The 23,866-nt window shown below is 51.3% G+C and overlaps 1 protein-coding gene across 1 annotated transcript; it reads left to right on the plus strand.

Moving 5' to 3' along the window:
• The first annotated feature begins 10,203 nt into the window (after nucleotides 1-10,203).
• LOC119094893 (uncharacterized) lies at nucleotides 10,204-23,859 on the plus strand. The gene is made up of 7 exons (XM_037217804.1): nucleotides 10,204-10,285; nucleotides 14,995-15,141; nucleotides 15,719-15,779; nucleotides 16,632-16,703; nucleotides 21,263-21,396; nucleotides 22,317-22,431; nucleotides 23,371-23,859. Exons 2-7 carry the CDS (start codon nucleotides 15,072-15,074, stop codon nucleotides 23,441-23,443), a joined length of 525 nt encoding a protein of 174 aa, XP_037073699.1. The 5' UTR covers nucleotides 10,204-10,285; nucleotides 14,995-15,071; the 3' UTR covers nucleotides 23,444-23,859.
• The last annotated feature ends 7 nt before the right edge of the window (nucleotides 23,860-23,866 follow it).

Below are 23,866 nucleotides of genomic sequence, written 5' to 3' on the forward strand. Positions count from 1 at the left end.
CAGAAACCCTTTCCCCCTTACATGCTTGACGTCATTTATGAACGGCCCCGAGATAACGGTATTTCGAAAAATGTCTTGAAAAAGCTGGCTAATCATGTAAACGTGCAACGTCACTCAACACTTTTCTGGGCGATTTTAAAGGTACAGCAGTCTCTTGAAATGCCAGGCAACAAGTACAGCGCAGGTTTGACCTTGGTAGTGGCATGATAATGACCTCGATAATGGTCGTGCAGAGGCTTTAAGCTGCAGTTTTTCTGGTGTGTGGCAGGTTCCGTCAGGAGCGGCGAAAAGCCCGACTTAGGGTATGAAGTCCGCGACGAAAATGTATATCTTTACGCGATGCTTGGTGTCAAAAAGCTGGGTGATTTCAGTGCCATTATGTGTCATATGGCATGGTCTTACGCTGCTGGCGACACTTCTGTCAGCAGAAATTCGGTCGGCAACAAAAATGCACTTTTACCACACCTGGGACCGGTGCTGCCACCCCACATCTGTTTTAGCACAACATGCCATATCCCTGCTCTGCCCCGGGCTCGCCTCACTGGTCTACCATGTACACGGCCACCCCGTGTAGCGGATCACGGCCCCCGTGGGCGCCAGGTGGCCACGTGTACCCTGTAGCGGATCACGGCTACCCCGTGTAGTGGATCACGGCCACCCCGTGTAGCGCATCACGGCCTCCCCGTGTAGTGGATCACGGCCACCCCGTGCAGCGGATCACGGCCACCCCGTGGCCGGCAGGTGGCCACGTGAACCCTGGTGGCCACTGAACCCAGCCCGCAGCGTGTTCCATGGTCGAACAGGGTGGATTCCGGAGTCCACCCTGTTGATGCGCACCCCGCGCGAGACGTGCAGTGGCTCGCTCTCAGGTGACTCTTCTGTGACCCATATTGTTTTACCCGTGACATGTTGTACTGTGTGAAAATGCAGTGTAACTGGATGCCGCGGTGGAAGACTATGGCCGCCGTCGTGGTCATGATCCCCTCTGTCGAATGCACCATTATTGTTCTGAACCCTCTCCAGTTCAGCGGGTTTTGTCAGTTGTTGGGGATTTCACTGTATTGTCAACTGTTGGGGAATTCACTTCGTGCCGATTTCACATGCGTGATGGAGCAAAGATCAAACCACAGCGGTGGTAAATACGAGCGTTGCCTTCCGCAGCCTTCGCCGAAGTCGTACCTCCTATGGTTGGCCTTGCTGGTCGGCTCAATTGCGGTCGTGCTCTATGAAAAGAAACGTCATGAAGTGCTAGATACCCCCGTAGCAAAGAAGTCGCTTTATTCGTAGCCTAGCACCACTTGCTTCCGGGAAGCAAAAGCTTGTTTCAGGATCTACCGTGACCTATACCGTGACCTACTGTGAGCTGGCATTGAACGTGGACTTAGATGTGCTAGGCCTGGTAACTTTGCTACAACCCATTTCCGGGCTATGATGTATTCCCTGATATTGTATTGACTGCATATAAGACTGCAGACGACTGCCTTACTTTGAGCTTGAAATACCTTAGGCTAATACTGACCTGTGTAAATATCTACGATATGTCCATATAGTCTCGCGGCTTCGCCGGGAAGAATTTCGGATTTTTACCTGTTGTGACTTTGACCTTAACTGGTATTACAAATTGTGAAGAGCGTTATAACCAATTATAGCGTTAGCGTTATAACGGATGTTATGACAAAGTGCTACATTCAAAAGAGCTGAAGGAGCACAATTGCGAGTACATCAAATTGAGCAGGGGAATATCGTAGCGCTTGGTGGCAGGGGCGGATCCAGAGGAGGGCGTGTTGCCTGGCTCCCCTCTGGTCCCCGAAGAAGCCCACGCACTCCAAAGCAATCGTAACCGACCGAAAGGACGTGGCTTCTAAAGTGAAATATGAAAAATGGGCAGCCACAAGCGAAAATAAAAAGGCTCTGAGCAGGAAGAAGTCGCTGACCTTCGCTGGTTAGGAGAACGGCGGTTGGTGGAGGTCGCAGCGCTTATTACGCCATCCAGGAGCCCCACGCTGCTGCCGAGGACACTAAGAGTCTACTTGCCGAGGCATTCCTATTGCTAGGGAGTCCTCCATGCTACCCTCAATTTTTTCGCATTTGCTCGAAGGAGAGCCCCTGCGCAGTTGTCGGGGCCCCATATGTTAACCTGCCGGACACTGTTGAACGATAAGGGTCCCGCCGCAGATTTCCCCGCTCGCCCGAAAGGCCCCACGCTATTTCCGAGGGCCCCTATGTTAACCTGCCTGGTCTACCCCCGGCTTCTCAGGGGCCTTTCGCATTGATCTCCAGCTATTTTTGATTACTCGGTGGCCCTGCGCTTTTGTTGGGACCATATAAGTTAATCTATCAAAGCACTCGATGTTCAGGGACCCTCTTAATTAGGCTAGGGCTCATTCCATTTGGTCTCCTTGGTGGAGAACCCTACCCCATTGTAGCGGCCTTTTCTGTTAACCTGTCCCGGAATTCCAGACCACACAGGGGTCGGTCACGTTTGTCTTGGACACTTTGCATTTGCTCGGAGGACCCTACGAGCAAATCTAAGGGAGCCCTACACGTGCATGTGCCAGGACGCTCATGCTCGCTCAGGAGTCTTCCGCATCGGCTTGGGTTCTTCCCATTTGTCCGGAGGGCCCTGCGCTCTTCCCGGGGTCATCTGTGTTAACCCGCAGAACACTCTTAATCGTTCAGGGGCCTAGCACATTGTTCTTGGGTTCTCACGTTTTGCTCTGAGACCCGTATGCTGTTAACGGGAGACTCTTTGTTAACCTACCGTGGCATCCTTGGTAACCTACCTACCGTGGCATCACCGCTTTGGTAATGTGGAACCTTTTGAACCAAGCCACAGCGCCGCACCGATAGACGTCACAGCGCCGCACCGATAATCGTCACAACGCTGCACCGATAAGCGTCACAGCGCCGCACCGATAAGCGTCATAGCGCCGTACCGATAAGCGCCATAGCGCCGCACCGATAAGCGTCACAGCGCCGCACCGATAAGCGTCACAGCGCCGCACCGATAAGCGCCATAGCGCCGTCCAGATAAGCGTCATAGCGCCGCACCGATAAGTGTCACAGTGCCGCACCGATAAGCGTCACAGCGTCGCACCGATAAGCGCCATAGCGACGCACCGACAAGCGTCTGCTGTTGACGTGTTATGACCAGATCAATGTCGCTGACCTTACGCATTGCTCCAGCTCGGATGTCGCAAGCATCGCAGGCGAAGGCAGAGCGGACGTGGGATGACCCCCTCTACCCGTACATTTTTAACTTAAACACCACAGACGCCTCCTTCGGTTTCATGAGTGCTAACTGAGCTGCGCGCCCTTCCCCCCCCCCCCCCGTGAGGAAGTCCTGTGTACGCCCCTGGCGGCCCCCCCTCCCCGTAAGGATGTGCTGGGTGTGCCCCTGGAAAGCTGGAAAGTTCAGTCCAATTTTTGGACAAACCTTAAAAAGAAGAGGACGCTACATTGCGTTCGCGGGGTGAGCGAGGCAGAAGCTATGCGGAAGCATCACACATTTCTCGATGAAAATATTCCCCGACATTGCTCAGCCAGCGATTGTTGGGCTTGTTGAAGGCGACGAGGATTCACCCCACGCCAAGCTCATGCTATTGGGCCGACATCGCGTTACGTTTCATTTCAGTAGATTATAGCGGTTGTTCCCCATTATTTATATTTACGTCTGATTCATCATACCTTGCAAATGTTGAGCAAGGCTCCGAAAACAGGAAAAGAAGAAGATAGCGTTACTCGTGTGTTAGATATATGTACAGCTTATTCGTGCGTTGTCAAATAATCTCGCGTTAAACATGACGGTATCTGAGCGTTGAAGTAAACGGTACTCTGCTGTTATCGTCATGGCTGTGCCATGATCATGTACGGTGTACCAATTGCATGACATTGTATCGGTATACGTCGGAACGCATTTATCTATTGACTATTCTGAAACGTGTAACGTGGATGTAACGGGGGCAGTGTTTATCGATATCATCCTTGTAACTTTGCGTAGTGCATGCGTCGTCGTAGTTTGATGCATAGTCCGATGAGTGTTGCACGCGTACTTGGTTTACTGAGCAAACCCGACAATAAATACTCACCATCAAGGCATCAGGCTCGCAAGGCCATGTAATAAGGTACTGATCATCCGGGGATATTTTCCGGCACTTTTCCTTCACCATTGCAGTGACGTCACTAAGTCGCAACCTGGCATCACAGCGCCGGCTGCATTACCTTCGCGTCTGCTACACCGGCGCAGCTTCTAACAAATGCATCTGGTGATCGCCACAGGGCACTTCAAGAAGTACTATGAGGAAATATGAAAGGGGATTTTTGTCACGCCTGTTGTAAAACAGCGAACATAGGCCTAGGAACCATGAACCCAGCTGCCATGGCACTCCCATTTGCTGAGGATGCCAAACATTGAGTCTATGGCGATGCATTGAAGTTGGCCAGCCTACAGCTGCTTAAATGCAGGTTAGCGAACCTGGCCAAGGTCCAGCCACTGCCAGAGGAAGGACTGAGCGGCATCAGGATCATCGTCCGACCTGTCGCGTTGAGCCTCAGCACTATACATAATAACGCGCTGGGTTGCACTGGTGTGCGATTGAGGCAGTTTAAGACGACGGAAGTGGTACACTACCTGGTAGAACATAGGGCATTGTGAACATTGCACATCGCGTCAACTGTGTCAGGAAGCCTCCGAAGGATCGTGGCGCATGGCTTTAATCAAGATCACGTCCGTCACGCCATGCAGCCAAGTTATCAAACACACGTATGACTCGTAATTCGCCATATTTTACTAAAACGATTCGTGCGCCCAGCATACACTTCATTGTGCACACTTGGCGAGGATCCAAGGAAACGGGGGGGGGGGGGGGCGGGGGCGGAGAATTCTTGCACCCGGTATACACTTCATTGTGCACACTTGGCGAGGAACCCAAAATAAACAGGGGGGGGGGGGGGGAGCTCACATAAGCACAACGATATTCACTTCGCGCTGTCCACCTGAGGTCGCACCTGTTTAGCTGCGCGTCTGGCAGCAGCTCGCTCAGTCCCAGCCTGATTAAGCCATCTGAGGTGCGGATGAATGCGCGTCTTCACTAGCTTCCGAGCAATCCGCTTGTACAGCGCAGAACTTTCTCAGCGGGAGCTTGGAGGGGCGGTCTACGATGCCAATGTCTCGGTCCATGCCTCGGTCCATCACTTGTTGGAACACGATCTCGAAAGCCTCGACAACGCTTGTCCAGGCCGGCAACGGCACCATCAGATCAGCCTGTCTAATCGTGTGTATCCAGCTGTCTGGCACACAGCTGGGTGGTGCCTCTCGGGTCGAGAGTCCCATACTTGGATCAAGGTGTTTGCACTTGACCGCCACGAAGCCCGCAACGAAGGCCAGCGGCCCATGCTCGATGTGTGTGTCCTCGTCCATTTCGTCGCCGTAGTGGGGGTTATTTTCGGTCCTCTCGCCGTCACCGCCATGGAGCTTGCCTTTGCCCGATTCGTCGAACCCGCCGTTCTCGACCACTTTGTTCAGGATGGGCATTGGAGGCATCGCGGCTGCTTGCTGGTAGGCGGCCTTCACGTCGTCCGTATGCGCTGCCGCTTCCACCACAGCTGGATCTTGGATCTGCGACACAACGAAACGGTCATTTCCGCGTACCTATCAGGCGCATTAATCAGACCCTGTTGCATATCACCAGTTTTGTTTTTCATTACGAGAGCAAAACGTCTTGGACCCGGACATGCCCATTCTTTCGCTATCGCATGCTTGTTTTTATACACAACCACCCTCTTGTGGTCCAGCGTGACATAATTCGAGCGGGTAAGAGGGACGGTCAACGGCCGACGAGTACTGCACTGCGTGCACCACTCTGATATCTCCCTCTCCTGGCCATAACCACGGACCTATCTGGATGGACCCGTTTCATGGTCCCATTTCATGGCATCAGCTGCCCCAGGGGGGTGGCGCCGCCATTACAGTTTTTCGACGCCCCCCCCCCGAGGGCCCTCCGAGGCTCCAAAAGCAGGGCCCTCCGAGGCTCCATCCCCCCCCCCCCCCTCCGCCTCCATTCGTCTCTGCCCGTGAGGTTCGAGGCCTATGGTTTAAGCACAGGGGCAGCTTTTTGCCACGGTTTTATTGTATGTAATCCCGGAGTTTGGTGACCAGGCAAATGGCCTTTATTTGAAATCTCAGACACTACCATGAACAGTAACACGGAGAGCCCAAAAGTGGTTCAAAAGTAGCAAGGCTCGCAAAAAGCCGAGTGAACATGTACGGTGCGCAGGTGAAAGAACTGTTTAAAGCACCAGGGCAAACCAATCTAAGAATCTCATTGCTGTGCTAGGTACTGTACCTATTAACGGTTGTGGGGTTTGTTGGTCAGTTCACAGTACGTAGATGTACTGTCAATGGGGCTGGGACTCGCTCGTGCAAACTTATCCCCCCCCCCCCCACGTCGCAAACCCTGGCTGCGTCCATGACCCTCACCCCCCTTCGCCTGTGTGGCACAGATGACTGTGCCACTTGTGTGGTAGTCAGGCCCCACTTTGTAAACAAGATTATGGCCGGAAAATCTCGCTTGAATCTCGTATTGTAGTCTACAAACTGCACGGAGCGGTATGGATTATGCAAGCATTAGTGACTGTGAATCGGGTTCAAAGATTTCTGCATAAAACAAACGGGAATTTTCCTTTTAAGCACACGCACTACTCACTTCGGTGTGCCGGCGATGTCCAGTCGCATATAAGGAACTGCACTTGGTCGAAGGCATGGTTTAACATTGGGTATGAGACTGGCCTTAACCAGATGGCCAGGATCATAGTCATAATCTTAAAAATGATCAGATCAGATAAACGCATTCTCCGCATTTATGGTGTTAGTCCAAGAGCAACGGTTCACTCATGTTTCCAGGACAGTTGGATCGTTTTTTTTTGCAGAAGAAAGATGTATTTATTGTGCCGTCTCACATTCTTGCAAGAGGTCACTTCACGGGATGGCATCTTGCTGCCAAAAAAGTGCCTTTGATGCTCACTCTTGCCCCACGCTCACACACCACTTCAAAATTCTCCCATCCGCGACATAATAGCACGCACTGAGGCAACATAACAATACAAAGTTGATGTCCACACTGCACGATAATCGCAATATTACATTTGATACATTACGCTGGTATTATCCGGCCTTGACGATAATAGACAAGACCAACCACAGCATTTCTGCGTGACGACTGCTTTCCACGCGACGCAGTCGACGTTGCCATGCAACGCCTCGGCGCGAGCCATTGCGACTTTGTGACGTCACCGCCTAACGTTAACCAGGCGCCAGCCCGACCAATTTCTCAAGCTGCGATGATGACCCCCCTGTGTTCGCGTGAAAGAGACACCTCGTAAGCTAAGGTCTTCGCAAGGTGCGTCGCACCAAAACGTCTTCACTACATCTTTGCATTCGGTTGGCACTTCGTCCACGGTTGTGCGTCCATTGTGCATCTCATTTAGTTATTTGTTTATTTATGACATAAGCATTCCACAGGAGAAAGCCCAGGTACGGAAGCAGTTCAGTTTTAAGAACAACAAATGTACGATACACACACAAACAAAAACCCAACCAAACACACACACACACACACACACACACACACACACACACACACACACACACACACACACACACACACACACACACACACACACACACACACACACACACACACACACACACACACACACACACACACACACATACACACATACACACACACACACACACACACACACACACACACACACACACACACACACACACATCTACACATTACACACACTCGCACACCAAGTTATCAAGGGACTGTTCCACGCCTGCCGGCCAGCCTAAACAAATCAAATCGGAATAATTTTGTCGGATGAAAAAAGCCAGTTGATGGAGAACGCTGCAAAAATTGCTTGCAAGCAGCGGGAAGTCGTGCGACAAATCCACTTTTTGACTGTGTTGACCCTTGCAAATGGCTCGTGGAAAAGGCCGATAAGCCGAGAACACCGGACAGGTGTAGCCGGGCTGAACAGTGATGTCAGGTGAGTGCAGTCAAGCCTGTGACGAAATGCATTGCATAGAAATACAATGTTAGACCGAGTGAAGCGTGCATTGATGGATGATGTTTTGAAGAAAGCGAGAAGATGCTCATAATGTAGGACACCGAAACCGGCTACTCGAACCCAACCATATGAGAAAGCGGTGCTATTATAGTATTTCTAACCGTGTGAGGTGAGAAACCGCAGCATTGCTTCAGATAACGCTACCGTACTCTATCAATGGTCTCACATGAGCGTTAAAGGCACAAAGCAAAGCCTTGTGATTGAATCGCGCCTGACTAGGGCACGACGGCCTTTGCACGCGCTTCGTATGAGAAGAACCAGCATGCTGTTTGCTTTTGAGACAGCTGAATCTATGTGATTGGCAAAGATGAGTTTGATGCCCAGCAAGATACCAAGATCGTGGATATGCTGGCAGTTATCCAAGCGGTGACCGTCTAGTGCTTATGAGTAGTGAACAGGTGACATGCGGAGGGCGAATGAGATGGTATTGCACTTAGCTGGGTTCAATTTCAGTCCCCAGTTTTTGGACCACTCACAGAGGCGATCCAAATCCGCCTGAAGTGTGAGACAATCTGCTACGTTGTCGATTCGGTGATAAATTTTCACATCATCAGCGTACATAAGGCACTCACTCTCGATTTGTTCAGGAACATCAGTCGGAAAGCAGGCGAACAGCAACGATTCCAGGGTGCTGCCTTCCGGGACACTAGATCGCACTGGAATCCGGTCAAACTGGAATCTGGAATCTGGAATCTGGAATGGAAGGCACTGGAATCCAGTCCAGAATTCCCACGGATAGAGTCACATCACAGTTATTTAACTTTTTGACGTTCATCATCACATCACATCACAATGTGATGTGATGTGATGACGTCATCACATCACACCACAATGTGATGTGATGTGATGATGTCATCACATCACATCACATCACAGCACAGTTATTTAACTTTTTGACGTCGACCGCCTTATATACATGCTCATCCACACCACGCGCAAGTGGCGTACTGCAGACCGAAAGAGCAAGATACACGGAGAGGGTGCCGGGTACAAAGTGCAAATTGAGCTGTATCTTGTTATCCATCCCGCAGGTCTGGCCACCGACATTATTCATGTTTTAAGACACACGCGTGACCACCAGTGCGATGGATGAGTTCCAGATCCCAGGAAATTTGGGAGGGCTATTATTGTCTTTTGGCCTTATGATATGGCGCGGAAACAGAACTACACCCGTAACACTCCACGGGCGCTGCATATAGCTATCCATGCGTGCGGAGGTTCTCCGCTCAGAAGGCGCGGACACCCTGCGACGTTCAGAGGTGCGGGGAGGGCACAGTGATGACGTGACGGAGGGTGGCACCTTGACGAATCCCTGACTTGACTTGACCTGACTTGACCTGACTTGACCTGACTTGACCTGACCTGACCTGACTTGACCTGACTTGACCTGACTTGACCTGACTTGACCTGACTTGACCTGACTTGACCTGACTTGACCTGACTTGACCTGACTTGCCAGACCACTTCGAAGGTTCGCCTGCCGGGCGCAGCAGCCTCTGCTGGACCACCTGCTGTCAGCGCCATCTCCCTGCAATGTCTGCCAGGATGCCTCAGCATGAACGCGCCAAAACGCCAGCAACGCCGGCGAAGAGAGAGGAAAATGCAAAAAGGTGTCCTGATTTAAGGAAAAGCCGCAATTCCCACTGGCTGTTTGAAAACGTATCTTCATCCGCAAAAGTCGCACGGATTTTCTTCAATAGTCCAGAAGCGCTATTTTTCTCAGACTTTAGCGTTCTTTGGAAACCCCGGCGCGGCTGACCATGGATCCGCCCCTTTTTCCCCAACGTCTCCACTGTCAGGAACACCCCCTAGCAACATGCCTGCCAGCCTCCCCAAGTGTCCCCCAAGTGTCCCCAAGTGTCCCCAAGTGTCCCCAAGTGTCCCCAAGTGTCCTCCGACGCCATCACCACGCCCCTGTAATGCCGCAGTTCGAGCGGCAATATTGGCTCATCGTCACCGCCCGGTCCAAAATTAGCGCCCGCGGCACCGCCCGTCAGCTGACTGAGGAGGGAGGGGGAGGGGGGGGGGGCGTCAGTGGCCGCGTGCTGGCAGTCGGCTGTGAGGTCGGCAGGCCGTGACGCGCGGCTGCCAGCGACGGCACAGCGTCGTCAAAAGGCGTGTGACGTCACAGCAGCGTCCCCCGCAGGTGAGACGCCGTCATGTCCCTCTTGGTTTGAGAGGGTTTCGTTTTGGGGTAGGAGTGTGTAGCAGAGGGCGTATTTGCGGCAGGCTGGATTACCAGACCTACGGGTTAGATAATGCATCAGATAATGCATTGTGTAGCTGGTTCTACCTTTGATTTATGTCAAATCAATGACGTGCATGGCATGCCGATTCTGATGCTACATGCTAAACCCTGGCAGATGCGAAGTACCGAGAAAGCCTTTCGGTAATGGCAGGCCTGGGGACAGGTAGCCAGACTTCTTTGAAGATGATAGCCGTGAAAGAGAGAGACATGAGCGTTTGATCTCCCAGAATCATGAGCTTCAAACGTGGGCAGCGGGCTAAAAATACCCCATTTACTGGATCTCAGCCTATTTCTAGCCTGCACTTCACAGTTCTTAGCAGAACTTCTAGCATACTTACGACGCAGCGGTCTTGGTCACGCGCACGGCAAAATAATTTTGCCACGTGCAGCGTCTTTTTACGGTGAAATCGTACACGTAATAATGTGTTCGCGTGCACTCCTCATGATAATTTCGCATCGTGGCGTAGGGAACCGACTGCTGCGCTTAATGACGATCCACTGAAAGACGCCTAGGGTGTCTTTTCGTTGCATTGTTATGACCTCTAATGCGACTTGCCTTTATGAACCAAACACATCGTCTTTTCGGGTTACGTGCCACAGGTGTAAAGCCATAAGCATTAAACCCAAGTCACGTTTAGTGGTGGACATTTATCAGCACATCATGCACAGTGCAGCGGTATACACGGTAGCATAAAATAGCCTTCTGCCCAGACATGCCAAACACGTTGGATGTGTAGCTTCCTATTGAGTTGAGGCAGGGGAAGGGACTTCAGTCCCCAATTGGGGCCGCACTCCCCCTTCCCCTCAAGCTCACCGAAGAAACTGGATGAGATCAGGAGAAAAGCTTGATTATTGGCTACTTTTGGGGTAGGCTTTAACACTTTCCACATTTCGTCAAGGGCGCAGGAAGCGGGGGACAGTGGGGGGCCGCTGCCACCCACCAGTTTGAGAACGGCGGAGGGAGGGGGGGGGGGGGTATGCGCTCCCCAAAATTTAAGGGCTTGCAAAGATCCCATTCTGGAATGTTAAGTGCCCATTCTGGCACATTAGGACCATAACCATAAATAAGTTTTTGACATGAACCATAAAGGAGTTTTGCAAGCCTGTAAGAGTCCATTTTGACCAGATCGAAGGCTAAACGAGCGGCATGGAACGCTTCAGAGAACACCAGGCGGCGAGCGCGGGGCGCTTCAGAGAACACCAGGCGGCGAGCGGCGGGCGAGCGAGAACAGCTGTCGTGAGCTAATGCTTCCGAAAGTCTTTCGAGACCATTTCGTATCGTTCAAAGGCTAGCATTGGGCGAATATTTCACCTGTAAAAAATGGGGCCGTCCTCTGAGCAGACTAACAGTTAAAGCAGCACAGAAATAGAGATTCTATCTTTGCTCTTCATTTCCACCGTCGTTATACTCCAACACCTATTTACGATGCTGTAAATACTAACCCGTTTCTATCATCAATCTAAAAATCGCACACGTGAATTAACGCACCATTGGATTACTACAAAAGATGGATTGTTACGGTCACTGAAATTGAATTCGAAATATACGTTTAGATAAGACGAGCTGTCGAAGCGCTACTTATGCATGCATATCCTACATGTGTGTGTGTCATTGGGGCTTTACGACGCACTCAGCTGCTGAGGCTATATGGCGTCGCCTGCCTCTCACCCTGGCAGGAACGGCTGGCATCGCGGGGAATCGAACCCCGTACCTCTGGTTTCCCAGACGCGCAGCGGTTAACGCAGACGCGTTAACCACTACACTACCGGCACCCCCGCATATCCTACATGTAACGAAACTTACATTAATAAGTGCATTTGTGAGCAGCGCTAGGCATGTAAATAGGACGGTACTAATAGACTCGTTCATCGCAGAGTAATCAGGAGCATCCATTCTATCCCACTCTTCCCGACTAAGGCGATAATGCGTCTATCTCTCCACTCTCCTGATTATTATACGAGGAATGAGGCTATTACTACTGTCTCATTTTTAACAAACCTCTTTCATTATATTACCGAAGTCGATGCCCCTTATCAGTAATTGGTGTTTGCCGGTTCCAGCGGATTCATCACGGCAGTCTTTCCCAATGGCATATGCCGTCAGCAATCGCCACACGGAGGCGCCCCCGGTGTCGTTCGGGCATGCACAAGCAGCGTAAGCCATCTTGGCAGCCGCTCTAAGTCGCGCTTTCTCAGCGACGGTGGAAAGGACCCGACCGGCCAAGGATCATGCATTGCCAGGTTAAAGGTCAGACAGGATGGGTCTTACCGCTGACGTCAGAGAATAGCTTCGCCCCGCCACGGTAGCCTCTAACACAGGCGATTTCCCTGAGTGGTTTCGAAGGCCATGCGTGAAGGCGAGGTGCGCTTTATTTTCATATAATTTAACGAATTTAAAATTAGCCCTCGACCTGGTTCACCATTTTTGTAACGCGGACTGATAGGGGAGAGGGGGGAGTTGATGCAACCCTCTGGTGTTGCCAAATCAAGTTATGTCGAACTTAGCGGAAACACCATTGCGTTTTTCAACGTATGTTAAGCCTTTGGTGCCTGGTTCTACCTTTAGGTACATGAATTGACCCATTATACTAGATCAAAGTCCGAATTTTCTGAAAATCTAACTTCTCAGATTTGTATGCTCATATGTACGAGGCCATGCCTCTTAGCGACGCTAAACTGAAACCCAAGTGTTCCTTGCTCGATGTGTTGTGACGACATATTTCAGATGTTTAGCGCCGTCGACGTAACAAGTCGGCCCGCCCCTCGCGCTCAGCCGGCGTCGTCGGTTGCCGCCTGCCTCCCGCGCGGGTCGCAGATCGCCGTGCAGTGTTCCTAAAAATCGCCGCTGCTCCGGAGCCAGACACGCAGGGACACATTTCCCATCCCAAAACGCACACGATGGATGCTCATAGACTACCGAAAACTTAGGAGCGATCGCATGACACGCTGAAGAGGTATCCTCAAAAAAAAACCTTTGGGGAGGTTGCACCGACCTTCTCCTTTCAGTTCTACCGTAGAATCGAAGCTCCGGTGGACTCTGCATAATTGTCTTAAAAACGTGGTTTCCTGTAAAATGTGGGACTCAAAATTACCGGCGAAAAAGTGCGGTCTGGAGCGGTTTCCGGCTGCGGTGATTTTTTTAGCTCCCACAATTGATTAGATGTCGCTATATTAGCTTAGATGGATGTGATGTTGATGAGAATGAGCTCTAAATCTGTGTTATTTTTTGTCATCGTGCTGTAAGATAGGTTCGAACTCTTCACTGCAATAACTTTTCTCGCTCTTTCGCAAGTATTTTCCGTGAGCATGAACCTCGCGCTGCGTGCGGTGGTTACAATATTACCTTTGAAACTATAATTGAGGGGTCGGTGTTAAGCGGCAGCTGCGAAGAAAAGCACATTACATGACGTTTATGACAAGGGACACAGCTAGGATATCTTAGTGGGCCCCGGTCGCTGCCTCCTTCAAGAGAAAGTTTTAAACCCAAGCCAAGTACGGGTGGTGTACACAAGTTATCAAGTGAGAATGGCGTGTTATGTTGCGGGCGGGCGTCTCGTGCTTGGCTATGCTGGCTACGCCTGAAATTGTCACGGATTGGGTACAGTTCCGCTCCCAAGATATTGGTATGAGGCACACTCTGGCTTGTAGCGGATACAGTATACAATCTTAGACTCCATATGTTGACATTTTGAAGTTGGACTCTCAACTGGAACGTAGTTCCCGCACCCTAGCATTTTCCCAACTTATTTTGCGAAGTTTTGCCGCTGAAACACGATAAAAGAATGCAGAACTGAAGTCATGCTGGCAAGCTGATGAAACTTTGGTCAGCAAAATACATATGATTGCTTTTGAACGACTTATACATAATTGTGGTTGTAAACCTGTGACACGTAATTTGGTAAGTCAAAGTCAATAACAACTGCGTCATCTTTAATGTAATTTATCAAACCGAAAATCTGCTGTGCAGCGTTGCCAACGCGCAGTCGAATATTTCAGTCGAGCTCTCAGCTGTTTCATCAGAGCAGCAAATGAAGACCCACCCGAAAACTGTCACTGCGTCCCTTAAGGATGACGGTGTAGGGACGCTGTCTAGGGGCAGCTGGGTGCTACGTCATAATCAGCTGTCCACTGTAGTGTGAACATATTCAGCTGGTCGCCACGTTGCGTACCTTGTCTAGGGCGTTGTTGCTGGTAACATGTTCAGGACATTTTGCTTAAAGCTTTTTGACATGACAGCTTTCACTGAAACTACGGAGCCTGATAATTATCTTTCACTGGTAAATATCCTTGCAAATCAACAGAATACATATTTCTGGACGAAGATGCTCATATTCCCGTGTATTACACCGGCGGCATACCGCGCTGAGATGGCTGCGCGTGATGCGTCAGTTCCATCGTCTGAGCGAGCGTGCTTGAGCGGCGCGTTGCTCGGTGATTGGCTTGATTGATCGTCGAGGATTCCCGGTGATTGGCGGGATTGGTCGGTGAGGATTCCCGGTAATTGGCAGGATTGGTCGGCGACGATTCCAGTTGATTGGCAGGATTGGTTGGAGAGGATTCCCGTTGATTGGCAGGATTGGTTGGAGAGGATTCCCGTTGATTGGCAGGATTGGTCGACGCGATTTGCAGCGCCGGAGGACTGCACCGCGCACACTGCAACGCTGGTTCTCGGCTTTCACCACAGATGGCTCTGCCAGCTGTCTGGGACTACCTGCAACCGGTCAGCACAGCTGTCGGTCTTGTTACCGCTGTTGGTAAGCTGTGATTCGCTCCAGCTCTCACTTACGTGCCTCGGTCTCTTGCTACCTCATCTCTCTCTGTCTGTGTACTGGTCTGCGCAAATGTCTGCATCCTCTTTCGGTTCTCCCTTTCTTTCTTCCGCTGTGGCCCTTTTGTGTCTCATTATCCCAGACCCCTTTCATCTCTTCTCATGTTCTGCCCCAATCATCCAACCACATATTTTTCCATGCAAATTGAGCCCTTGCTGGCCAGTGGCGACCCTAGAAAGCATTAAAAAGCCCCACCAGTGGAAGAGAATGATATGCGGCTCCACCAGTGGAAGTAAAGTGTATGGTCCAATTTATTAGTATTATATCCGAGGTTCCCTTTGGGCACTGAACTTAACTTAGCTTGCGTGCACGTCATTTCGAGACAAGCTGCCTGGAATTCCCGCGCCAGTCAAGGTCATTTCCCCTCCCGAGTGCATCGCTAGCGGTACTTCGGTACGTCATCCGGTACATCGACCGCCCATTCCCACGCTCAGGGCCAGGGAGAACGCACGACGAGCCTAAGCCGCGCTCGCGTCGTAGGTCATGTGCCCGCTGTTTTCAGTGCTGCTGGGGGTCGGGGTGGACATGGCGTACCACGCCCACTGGACTGCCGTCGTAACGCTGTGAGTGAAACATCGCGTGGCCCAAGCGGTGCAGCGCTCGTGCAGCATGCACACCTCAGTGCCGGTTGCGCGTGTGGGTGAAGGAAGCCCTTCACGACTGTGTACCCATCGCTGCTACATGTGTTCCATTGGCATTTCTGGTTTGAAGGCTGTGGGGAGTTAGTCTTTGCAGATTGTGTGTCTGAGTGGAAAAGAGAGGGGTGATCATTTTACTCCGGGAACAGGGTTATTTTACTCCGGGAACAGGGTTATTTTACTCCTGGAACAGGGTTATCGAGTCGTATTGCGACTCGCCAATGGCATGCCTCACGTGTTGTGGGAAGGAATGGCTTACTGTTGGACCACTGCCATTGGGAATGATGCTCACGAGTCGCCAACCAGCATTACACTAGGGGGAGGGGGAGGGGGAGGGGGCAGTTGGTTAAATTTCACGGAAGGATCGTCGGGCAGTTTAAGCTCACAGCCATGGGATGTTCGTCCTCGTCCTCGGGCGGTAACGGGCGTTCGTCCTCGTCCTCGGGCGTCCTCGTCCTCGTCCTCGGAGCCTGCCGAGAGTGGCTGGATGCGGGCCAGCGTCTGCAGTTTGCTGTTAAGGTTCTTCGGTAAGCCACGGCTCCAGGTGCACTTCTCGCTCGGGTGTCACCGCACTAGCGAACTAGCTTTTACTAAAAAACACTTAACGTTCCTTAATAGTAAAAAGGTAAAAAGTGCGTAATTCGAGCCGTCAAGATGTGAGTGTGCGCGTGCATGCGTCGGTGCATTCGTGCGTGCGTGCGTGCGCCCGTACATAAGCGCGTACGTATATGTGTGTCTCGCGCTGTCCGTAACGTCCGAATCTGTGACGACTTTCAGAGGCTCTTTCTTGGTGGTTCTGGTCCTGGAAGGCATGTCCGTGCCCGAGGCCTGCTTCCAACTTCACCTCAGGTAATAAGTGGTGTGGGTTAGAGCAGCTGTTACCCGCACCACAAGACCAATTTGGAATCACTAGCGCCTTGCAACATTCGTTTTACAGGCTCATTTTTATTGGCTTTATTCGTATGACGGGAGCAACCGAACGTCTTGTGAATGTGTCTAGACAACACACACACACACACACACACACACACACACACACACACACACACACACACACACACACACACACACACACACACACACACACACACACACACACACACACACACACACACACACACACACACACACACACACACACATACACACACACACACACACACACACACACACACACACACACACACACACACACACACACACACACACACACACACACACACACACACACACACACACACACACACACACGCACGCACGCACGCACGTGCAGAAATGGTGGCCGAAATGCTCACGTAGACACCGTGCTGCACAAAGCAAGTCCGATCATGGTGAGTAAACTCAGACACAGAACAGCTCGGAAGCTCTGCTCAGAAGGCTGGAACGCACAAAATACATGCTTCTTTCGCCATGTGTGCTTCGAATCATTGCATTGAGCGGTGACCTGAGCTTACAGATGGCCAGAAGCGGTGTTGACAACTTCCACGGTCGGAATAGAGAACTAGACGCGCGCATAGAGCTGACCTGGCTCTTCACAGTCGTGTCTATTCTCTCTTTCTGTAATTAGTTTATGCGCCAGCTCAGGAAAATGAGACTTTGAACGTACGCACCCCACGCTTCGGGAAATGGCAGAGAACTGATCAAAATGGCGTATCGTGGCTGGTTGACTTCCGGAAGCATCTTTAGTTTCAAATGGCTGCAAAATATATCCTGGTTTTATTTCTGTGACGCATGCAATATGCGGCGGGAATCTAAGCTTTGAACAGGCAGTTTTAACCTTGAAGCGTTGTCAAGTTTTACGTTTCAATGTTGAGGCCCACTTGGGCACAAAATTACTCTAGATCATAATAATATTACTATTATTAATAATTACCACTAATATTACTAATGACTTATGATAAGATATATAACTAACAATAATAATATATTAATAACAACATTAATATTATAAAAAAATACTCCAAATAATAACAAAAATACTATAAGTTATCTGCGTCGCTTCCGTCGAGCCCAGTGCATGTTTTTCTGATTCCTTTGAGCTGAATGGCCCTCAAACACTGCTACCGCTCAGAAACCGCTCACAGCAAACCACTGCCTTAAGGACACGTTTGACCAACTACATGCAAATAATGTTACTTCAAACATGAAAATAAGTAAATATTTACAGCAAAGTTTGGCATGCAGCCAGATATCCGACATCCTCGAAAAGCATATTTGGCGTTGACAATCTGTAGACGACTTGATTCCGAAAGCTCTTTGTACACGAGCTTATTTTGGCGCTTATAATAAAATCAGTGGTACGCAGTTGATCATGCACATACATATCAAAATGTCTACAGTCCTACCAGATGTCCTGCACATACCAAAAACACAGACAAAAACCGTATTTGCGATGGAGCCATTGGAAAACTTCGCTGACTCTCACATCAACCTTCCTTGCCTCATTGTTGAATAGGGGCTGGGAAGATGAGCACCTGCATGGCTGGCCGAGGACGGGGGTCACCCGCATGCCCCGGCTCCGACCGCGACTGTCGGGGCGGTATCCTACGTAGACTGTGCCGCAATACCGCAGTGTTGGGCGGATTAGTCTGCCAGGCAAGCCCGGCATTGATCAGTAGACGGGACGTTTTCTTTCTAAGGTAATGAGGCTCCTCTCTGCGAAGCATGGCCCGCACTTCAGTGGAGAGAGACGAAGGGGGCCAGTGCTGCAATTTGGATCAACTGTAACACTACGCCAAAGACGCTGCGTGAAACAAAACACTTTCTAAAGCCTGGATATCCTCAACTTTTGATGCCTAGCAAGGCCCCTGTCCCAAAACTTTTAGAGTTCAAGGCAGCGCTGCACATTCGTATGTGGTTTAAATTGAAACAAGCATTTTGTAGACCATTCGGTGCGGTTCACAGCCCTGCCCTTCTTAAGGCCTAAACACTTCTAGTTTCTGAACTAAATGCCCGCGAATATGCGTAGACTGTTTCGAGGAGACCATTGCAAGGTCACCCGGGCTCCATGGCGTCATAGTAATATCACGTCATTCAAATTCTGTTATTCCATTAGGCACGCTGCGATCGAGGTCAGGACAAAAGTAAGTGTTGAGTCGCTCATATCAAACATTTGTGAGGACGACTTCCAGACATAACGGCGGTCAATTGGTTCTCATCTCAATCAATGTTGTTCATGGTACGATGACGTGATCAAACAATGACGCATTGGGAATCCATATTTACTTAACAGAAAAACGGTGTTGTCTAGAACCGTCTTTTCCACTTTAAAGCATGCCACTAGAAAAAAATAAAGATTATTTCATTATATCTCAAATTTGCTTCAATGTTCTCAAATGTGGAACACCACCTTTAAAGAGATTGAGCTTCGCTTCAAAAAAGGTACACAGTAACACCGTCATTAGCGCAAAGGCTCGATATTTGATTCTGCTTGTTTCAATGTAATTATGCGAAACGGATACCGCGCTTCGAACAAGTAAACCCTGCCTGTGAGTGCCGGTCGTCCTGAGCGCTTGGCGGAGAGAGAGGGTGAAACTACATCAATCGAATATAACACACCATGTGATAGCACACCTGGTTGATATCATGTGATACAATCGGTCCCGGAGACTGGGTTTGGTGGCGATGTCCTCAAAGGTTTGCTTGAGTTTAAGGCTGGTTGATGCTGACCGAATGGATTACCCCGCCGTGCGTGGATAATATACTGCGGGCGTCTTATTGACCTTGGTGTAACCTTCATAAGATGGTGCGGGCGTCTTATTGACTTTGGTGTGACCTTGATAAGATAGTGCGGGCGTCTTATTGACCTTGGTGTGACCTTGATAAGATAGTGCGGGCGTCTTATTGACTTTGGTGTGACCTTGATAAGATAGTGCGGGCGTCTTATTGACCTTGGTGTAACCTTCATAAGATGGTGCGGGCGTCTTATTGACTTTGGTATGACCTTGATAAGATAGTGCGGGCGTCTTATTGACCTTGGTGTGACCTTGATAAGATAGTGCGGGCGTCTTATTGACACTGGTGTGACCTTGATAAGATAGTGCGCGCGTCTTATTGACCTTGGTGTTTAACTTCGGCGAGGCGTCGATTGCCTTCTTTCAATTATCATCAGTCATGTGGCCAATTCATGCCATCAGATAGCTAACACGCCTTCCATTCTGCCAGAGCGACAGCCTCTGAAGGGGAGGGGAAACCCGCCCTCGCTACCTCTGAACCCGAGAGCAGGAAAGCCACACAATTTTCAATGCAACCTGGATGTCGATGTCTTGAATACTGAGTGCGGACGGCTGTGGATCAGGGTAAAATAAGGTCGCTAAAAGAATCCTGCGATGGTTGGATCAAGCAAAGTCCCTAATCGAATCATGCATGGGTCGGATCAAGCGAGCTTACTGGTCAAAAATATCTGGGACATTCACGCGAACAACCGACAAACAACCAGCGAGACAATCTCTAACAGGGAATGGTGTCTTACAGAAAAACAGGCGTGATGTAACTAACAAACATTTGGGTTAATCAATGTCGAGTTGCAACCCTCATTAATGACATCACATGGATAAAATGGGTTGGGTTGATGACTCTGACAAGATTCACTTTGAAAACGAGTGAAATTTTTTGGTAACCCACGCACACGCCTTAAGGCAGAAGCGTTCAATATTTCCCCTTGTCACCGTTTTCTTGCGTTTTCAAGTAATCGGGAAAGCCGGCTTGCGACGGGTAATTGAGCGGCGTGGTGAGTTGCAACGGTCAATTGAGCTAATGGCTCGTTAAATGTTGCATTTAAATTACCAAAGCAAGGCATCTGAAAGCAAAGTAGAGCGTCTAAATCAGGCCGTCGCGATACCTCTACGGTTAGATAGATAGCACGTGCCGTGGTTCGACGGCAGCTGCTGTTCGCTGGAGCTCTCGATGCAGCCGAGCGGAGATCGCGGCGAACGAGCACTCGACTTTGACAGGCTGCAGCTAAACAGACGCAGCGATTTTGTTTTGTTTTATTAACTTGACGTCTCGCTCCCTTGTTAGAAGAACCCGTTTCCAGATATCGCCTGGTGTCGATGCTATTTAAGAAAGCAAGAGAGGAAGAGAGTGGGGCAGATTTCGGCTCTCTCCAGTTCGTGTTTAGTTGCATGTCTTTTGAAACCAAGTATCTATTAAAGGAACGGATAATCTGGTCACAATGACACATTCTCCCGCTAAACGGCGTACGCGCAATCGCCATGCTCGGAGGTTTAGTTTTCATTAGAAGTTCTTGGTCCCCAAATTTAATTAGCCCGCCTTACTCCTTAACGCAAATAGCAAAACAAAAACAAACAAAAACGACATCCAGTACAAGTATATACCTTCTGGCGAGATCCAGTTATTAGCCTTGTCGCATACTTTTGAGTGTGCTCTAACGAGCTGTGCGTCATCAGGTCGAGCCCGGCTGCCCCTCAGTGGCCGGCGGTGCAGAGTCTGGGCCCGATCCGGCGGGCTCTGGTGCACGCCCTGCTGGCACTGCTCGTCCTGCTCACGCCACACCACCGCATGACGGTCACGGCGGCGGCAGGTATGACGTCACAGTGGGGTAGGTATGACGTCACGCGGGCGACAGGTATGACGTCACGGCGGCGTTGTGTTTCACCTCAGCGGCGGTGTGTCATGTGATCATGTGATGATGTGATCATGTGACCGCCCGCGCCGCAGCAGTGGACGAGATGTGACACCAAGCTCCGCTTTACCGGTGGACGAGACAGCGGATCTTCTGGCGTAACGTCATTTGAAGTGACGTCATCGGGTCTATCTGTGCGACTTCACATTAAGTGACGTTATCGGGCCTTCTGGCGTGACGTCACCACGCCACCGCGCTAAACACCACTACAGGGTGACGTCACATCGCTCCCGATCCCGCCACACCACTAGTGGATATGACGTCACTCCATCCACGCTTTTTCATGCTCAATGCGTGCAAAAACATGACGTCACAGCATGGCTGTGACGCCAGGCGTTAGCGAGCAAAGCATTCTGTTATTATGGGAGACGTGGCGCCAAATGTATCGCATAAAGGCGGTCAGATGAACGCTTGAGCCTTGCTTATTTATTTGTGCCACTGGGCACGTGACTACAGCCGCGTTGTGCTTCTGATTGACTGCGTAAACGGATGAGTACTGAAACAAGATTGGAACTTCGCAAGGAGCATCGGCGTACCGCAGGATTTCTCCTTGCAGCACTCGCTAAAACTTTCAGCGTCGTGGTTTGTTTGTTGTTGGGGCGGGTGGAGCTCAAAACTTGAGAGAGCCTGGCGCTCTCCAAGAGATACGAAGTCAACCCACGAGTGTGGGCCCGTCAAATATCTCGTGTAACTTGACGGAGGACTTGAGTGCCGTCGTCGCGTTCTAACGGCACGCACTGCGGGCACTGAGACCGTTTGTGCGCTGTGAACAGCAGCAGCTGCTGTTCGCGGACCACTGACGTGTCACGCGTCCACAGGCGTGCTGCTGTTTGTCTGCTGCGGGCTGCAGCTGCTGCTGGCGTACGTGCGCTGGAAACAGAGGAGGGAGCAGAGCCGAGTTCACCTGCTGGGGGCGGCTGACTTCGGTTCACAGTAGGTCATCTCGCGGCAGGCAGTCATTTTGGTTGCCAATTTCTTTCCGCCAACCACAAGGGCAGCGCTTGGTTGTCAAGTTAAGCGTTGGGGCGGTAATTATCGCGCCCACACAGCAACTCCAAATAAAAGACACGTTTATGACAAACAATGCCCAAATGGGCGTTCTCAAATCTTGTCCCGCCCTTGACGACACTGCGAGTCATTTGCCGATCTCTGCGTCGTCGTATTGCGAGACGGTGACTCAGTTTGACGAGACGGCTCAGTTTGCGCTCGCCGTGGACACTCAGTGCACCCTTGGCGGAGTGTAGCGGAGATGGACAAACCCGGCCGCATGGGTAAAGTTGCGTCGCTGAATTTACGCTACAAATCAGGGTGGGGGAGGCAGTCCATGGGAGTAACCGCTACTACGGCCGATCGTTCATGGAGTCCGCCGGCGAGCGCGTCACTGACGCGCTCCGCGCCATTAACGTCGCTCCGCGCCACTGACACCGCTCCGCGTCGCTGACACCGCTCCGCGCCTCTGACACCATCCCGCGCCAATGACACCGCTGTGCGCCACTGATACCGCTTCGCGCCGCTAACACCGTTCCGCGCCACTGATACCGCTCCGCGCCACTGACGCCGCCTTGCGCCACTGACGCGCTCCCGACAATGACGCTGTTGTGCGCCACTAACGCCGCCCCTCGCCACCGACGCCACTGACGCCGCTTCGCGCCGCTGATGCAACTCCGCGCCACTAACGCCGCTCCGCGTCACCAACACCGTTCCGCGCCACTGACGCCGCTCCGCGTCACCAACGCCGCTCCGCGCCACTGACGCCGCTCCGCGTCGCCAACGCCGCTCCGCGCCACTGACGTCGCTCCGCGTCGCTAACGAACGTCGCTCCGCGCCACTAACGCCGCCCCGCGCCACTGACGCCCCGCTGCTTCGCCGCAGGGAGGACGAGTCGCCGGACCGCGACTCGCCGGCCAGCAGCATAGTGCTCCAGCGCGAGCCGGAGCAGATCTAGACGCGTCGACGGCGACTCTCAGCACGCGTAGGTCACAGTAATGTGCGCTGCGGGGTCAGCCGGCGACGCCCCGCGGCGCGGCGAGCAGGCGCGATGACCATGCTTCGGAGAACGTCAGAGGCGCGAGCGCTGCAGCGTTGTTAAGGTGTATGAGGAGGAAGCGCGACGTGTCCTTCAGCTCTATTTTTGGTGCGGGTGGCGGGCGCTGGATAACGCTGGGTGGATGCGTAAGAGCAGCTGAGTCTGCAGCGAGCGGGACAGCTGGCGTCCTGCTGTCTCCGGACGTGTGCTTTGAGGCATGTTGCGAACATCACGGCTCAGCTTTATCCTGTCTGGACGTCGTTCATGCCGCGTTTAGCACGAGCGCGCCGCGACATCGGAAAGTTAATGAAACGAAGGCAGGAACGGGTTTCAGACCAATGC

The sequence above is a fragment of the Pollicipes pollicipes genome, unplaced genomic scaffold (assembly GCF_011947565.3).
Source record: "Pollicipes pollicipes isolate AB1234 unplaced genomic scaffold, Ppol_2.1 Scaffold_1600;HRSCAF=1878_pilon_pilon_pilon, whole genome shotgun sequence".
Classification (NCBI taxonomy): Eukaryota; Metazoa; Arthropoda; class Thecostraca; order Pollicipedomorpha; family Pollicipedidae; genus Pollicipes; species Pollicipes pollicipes.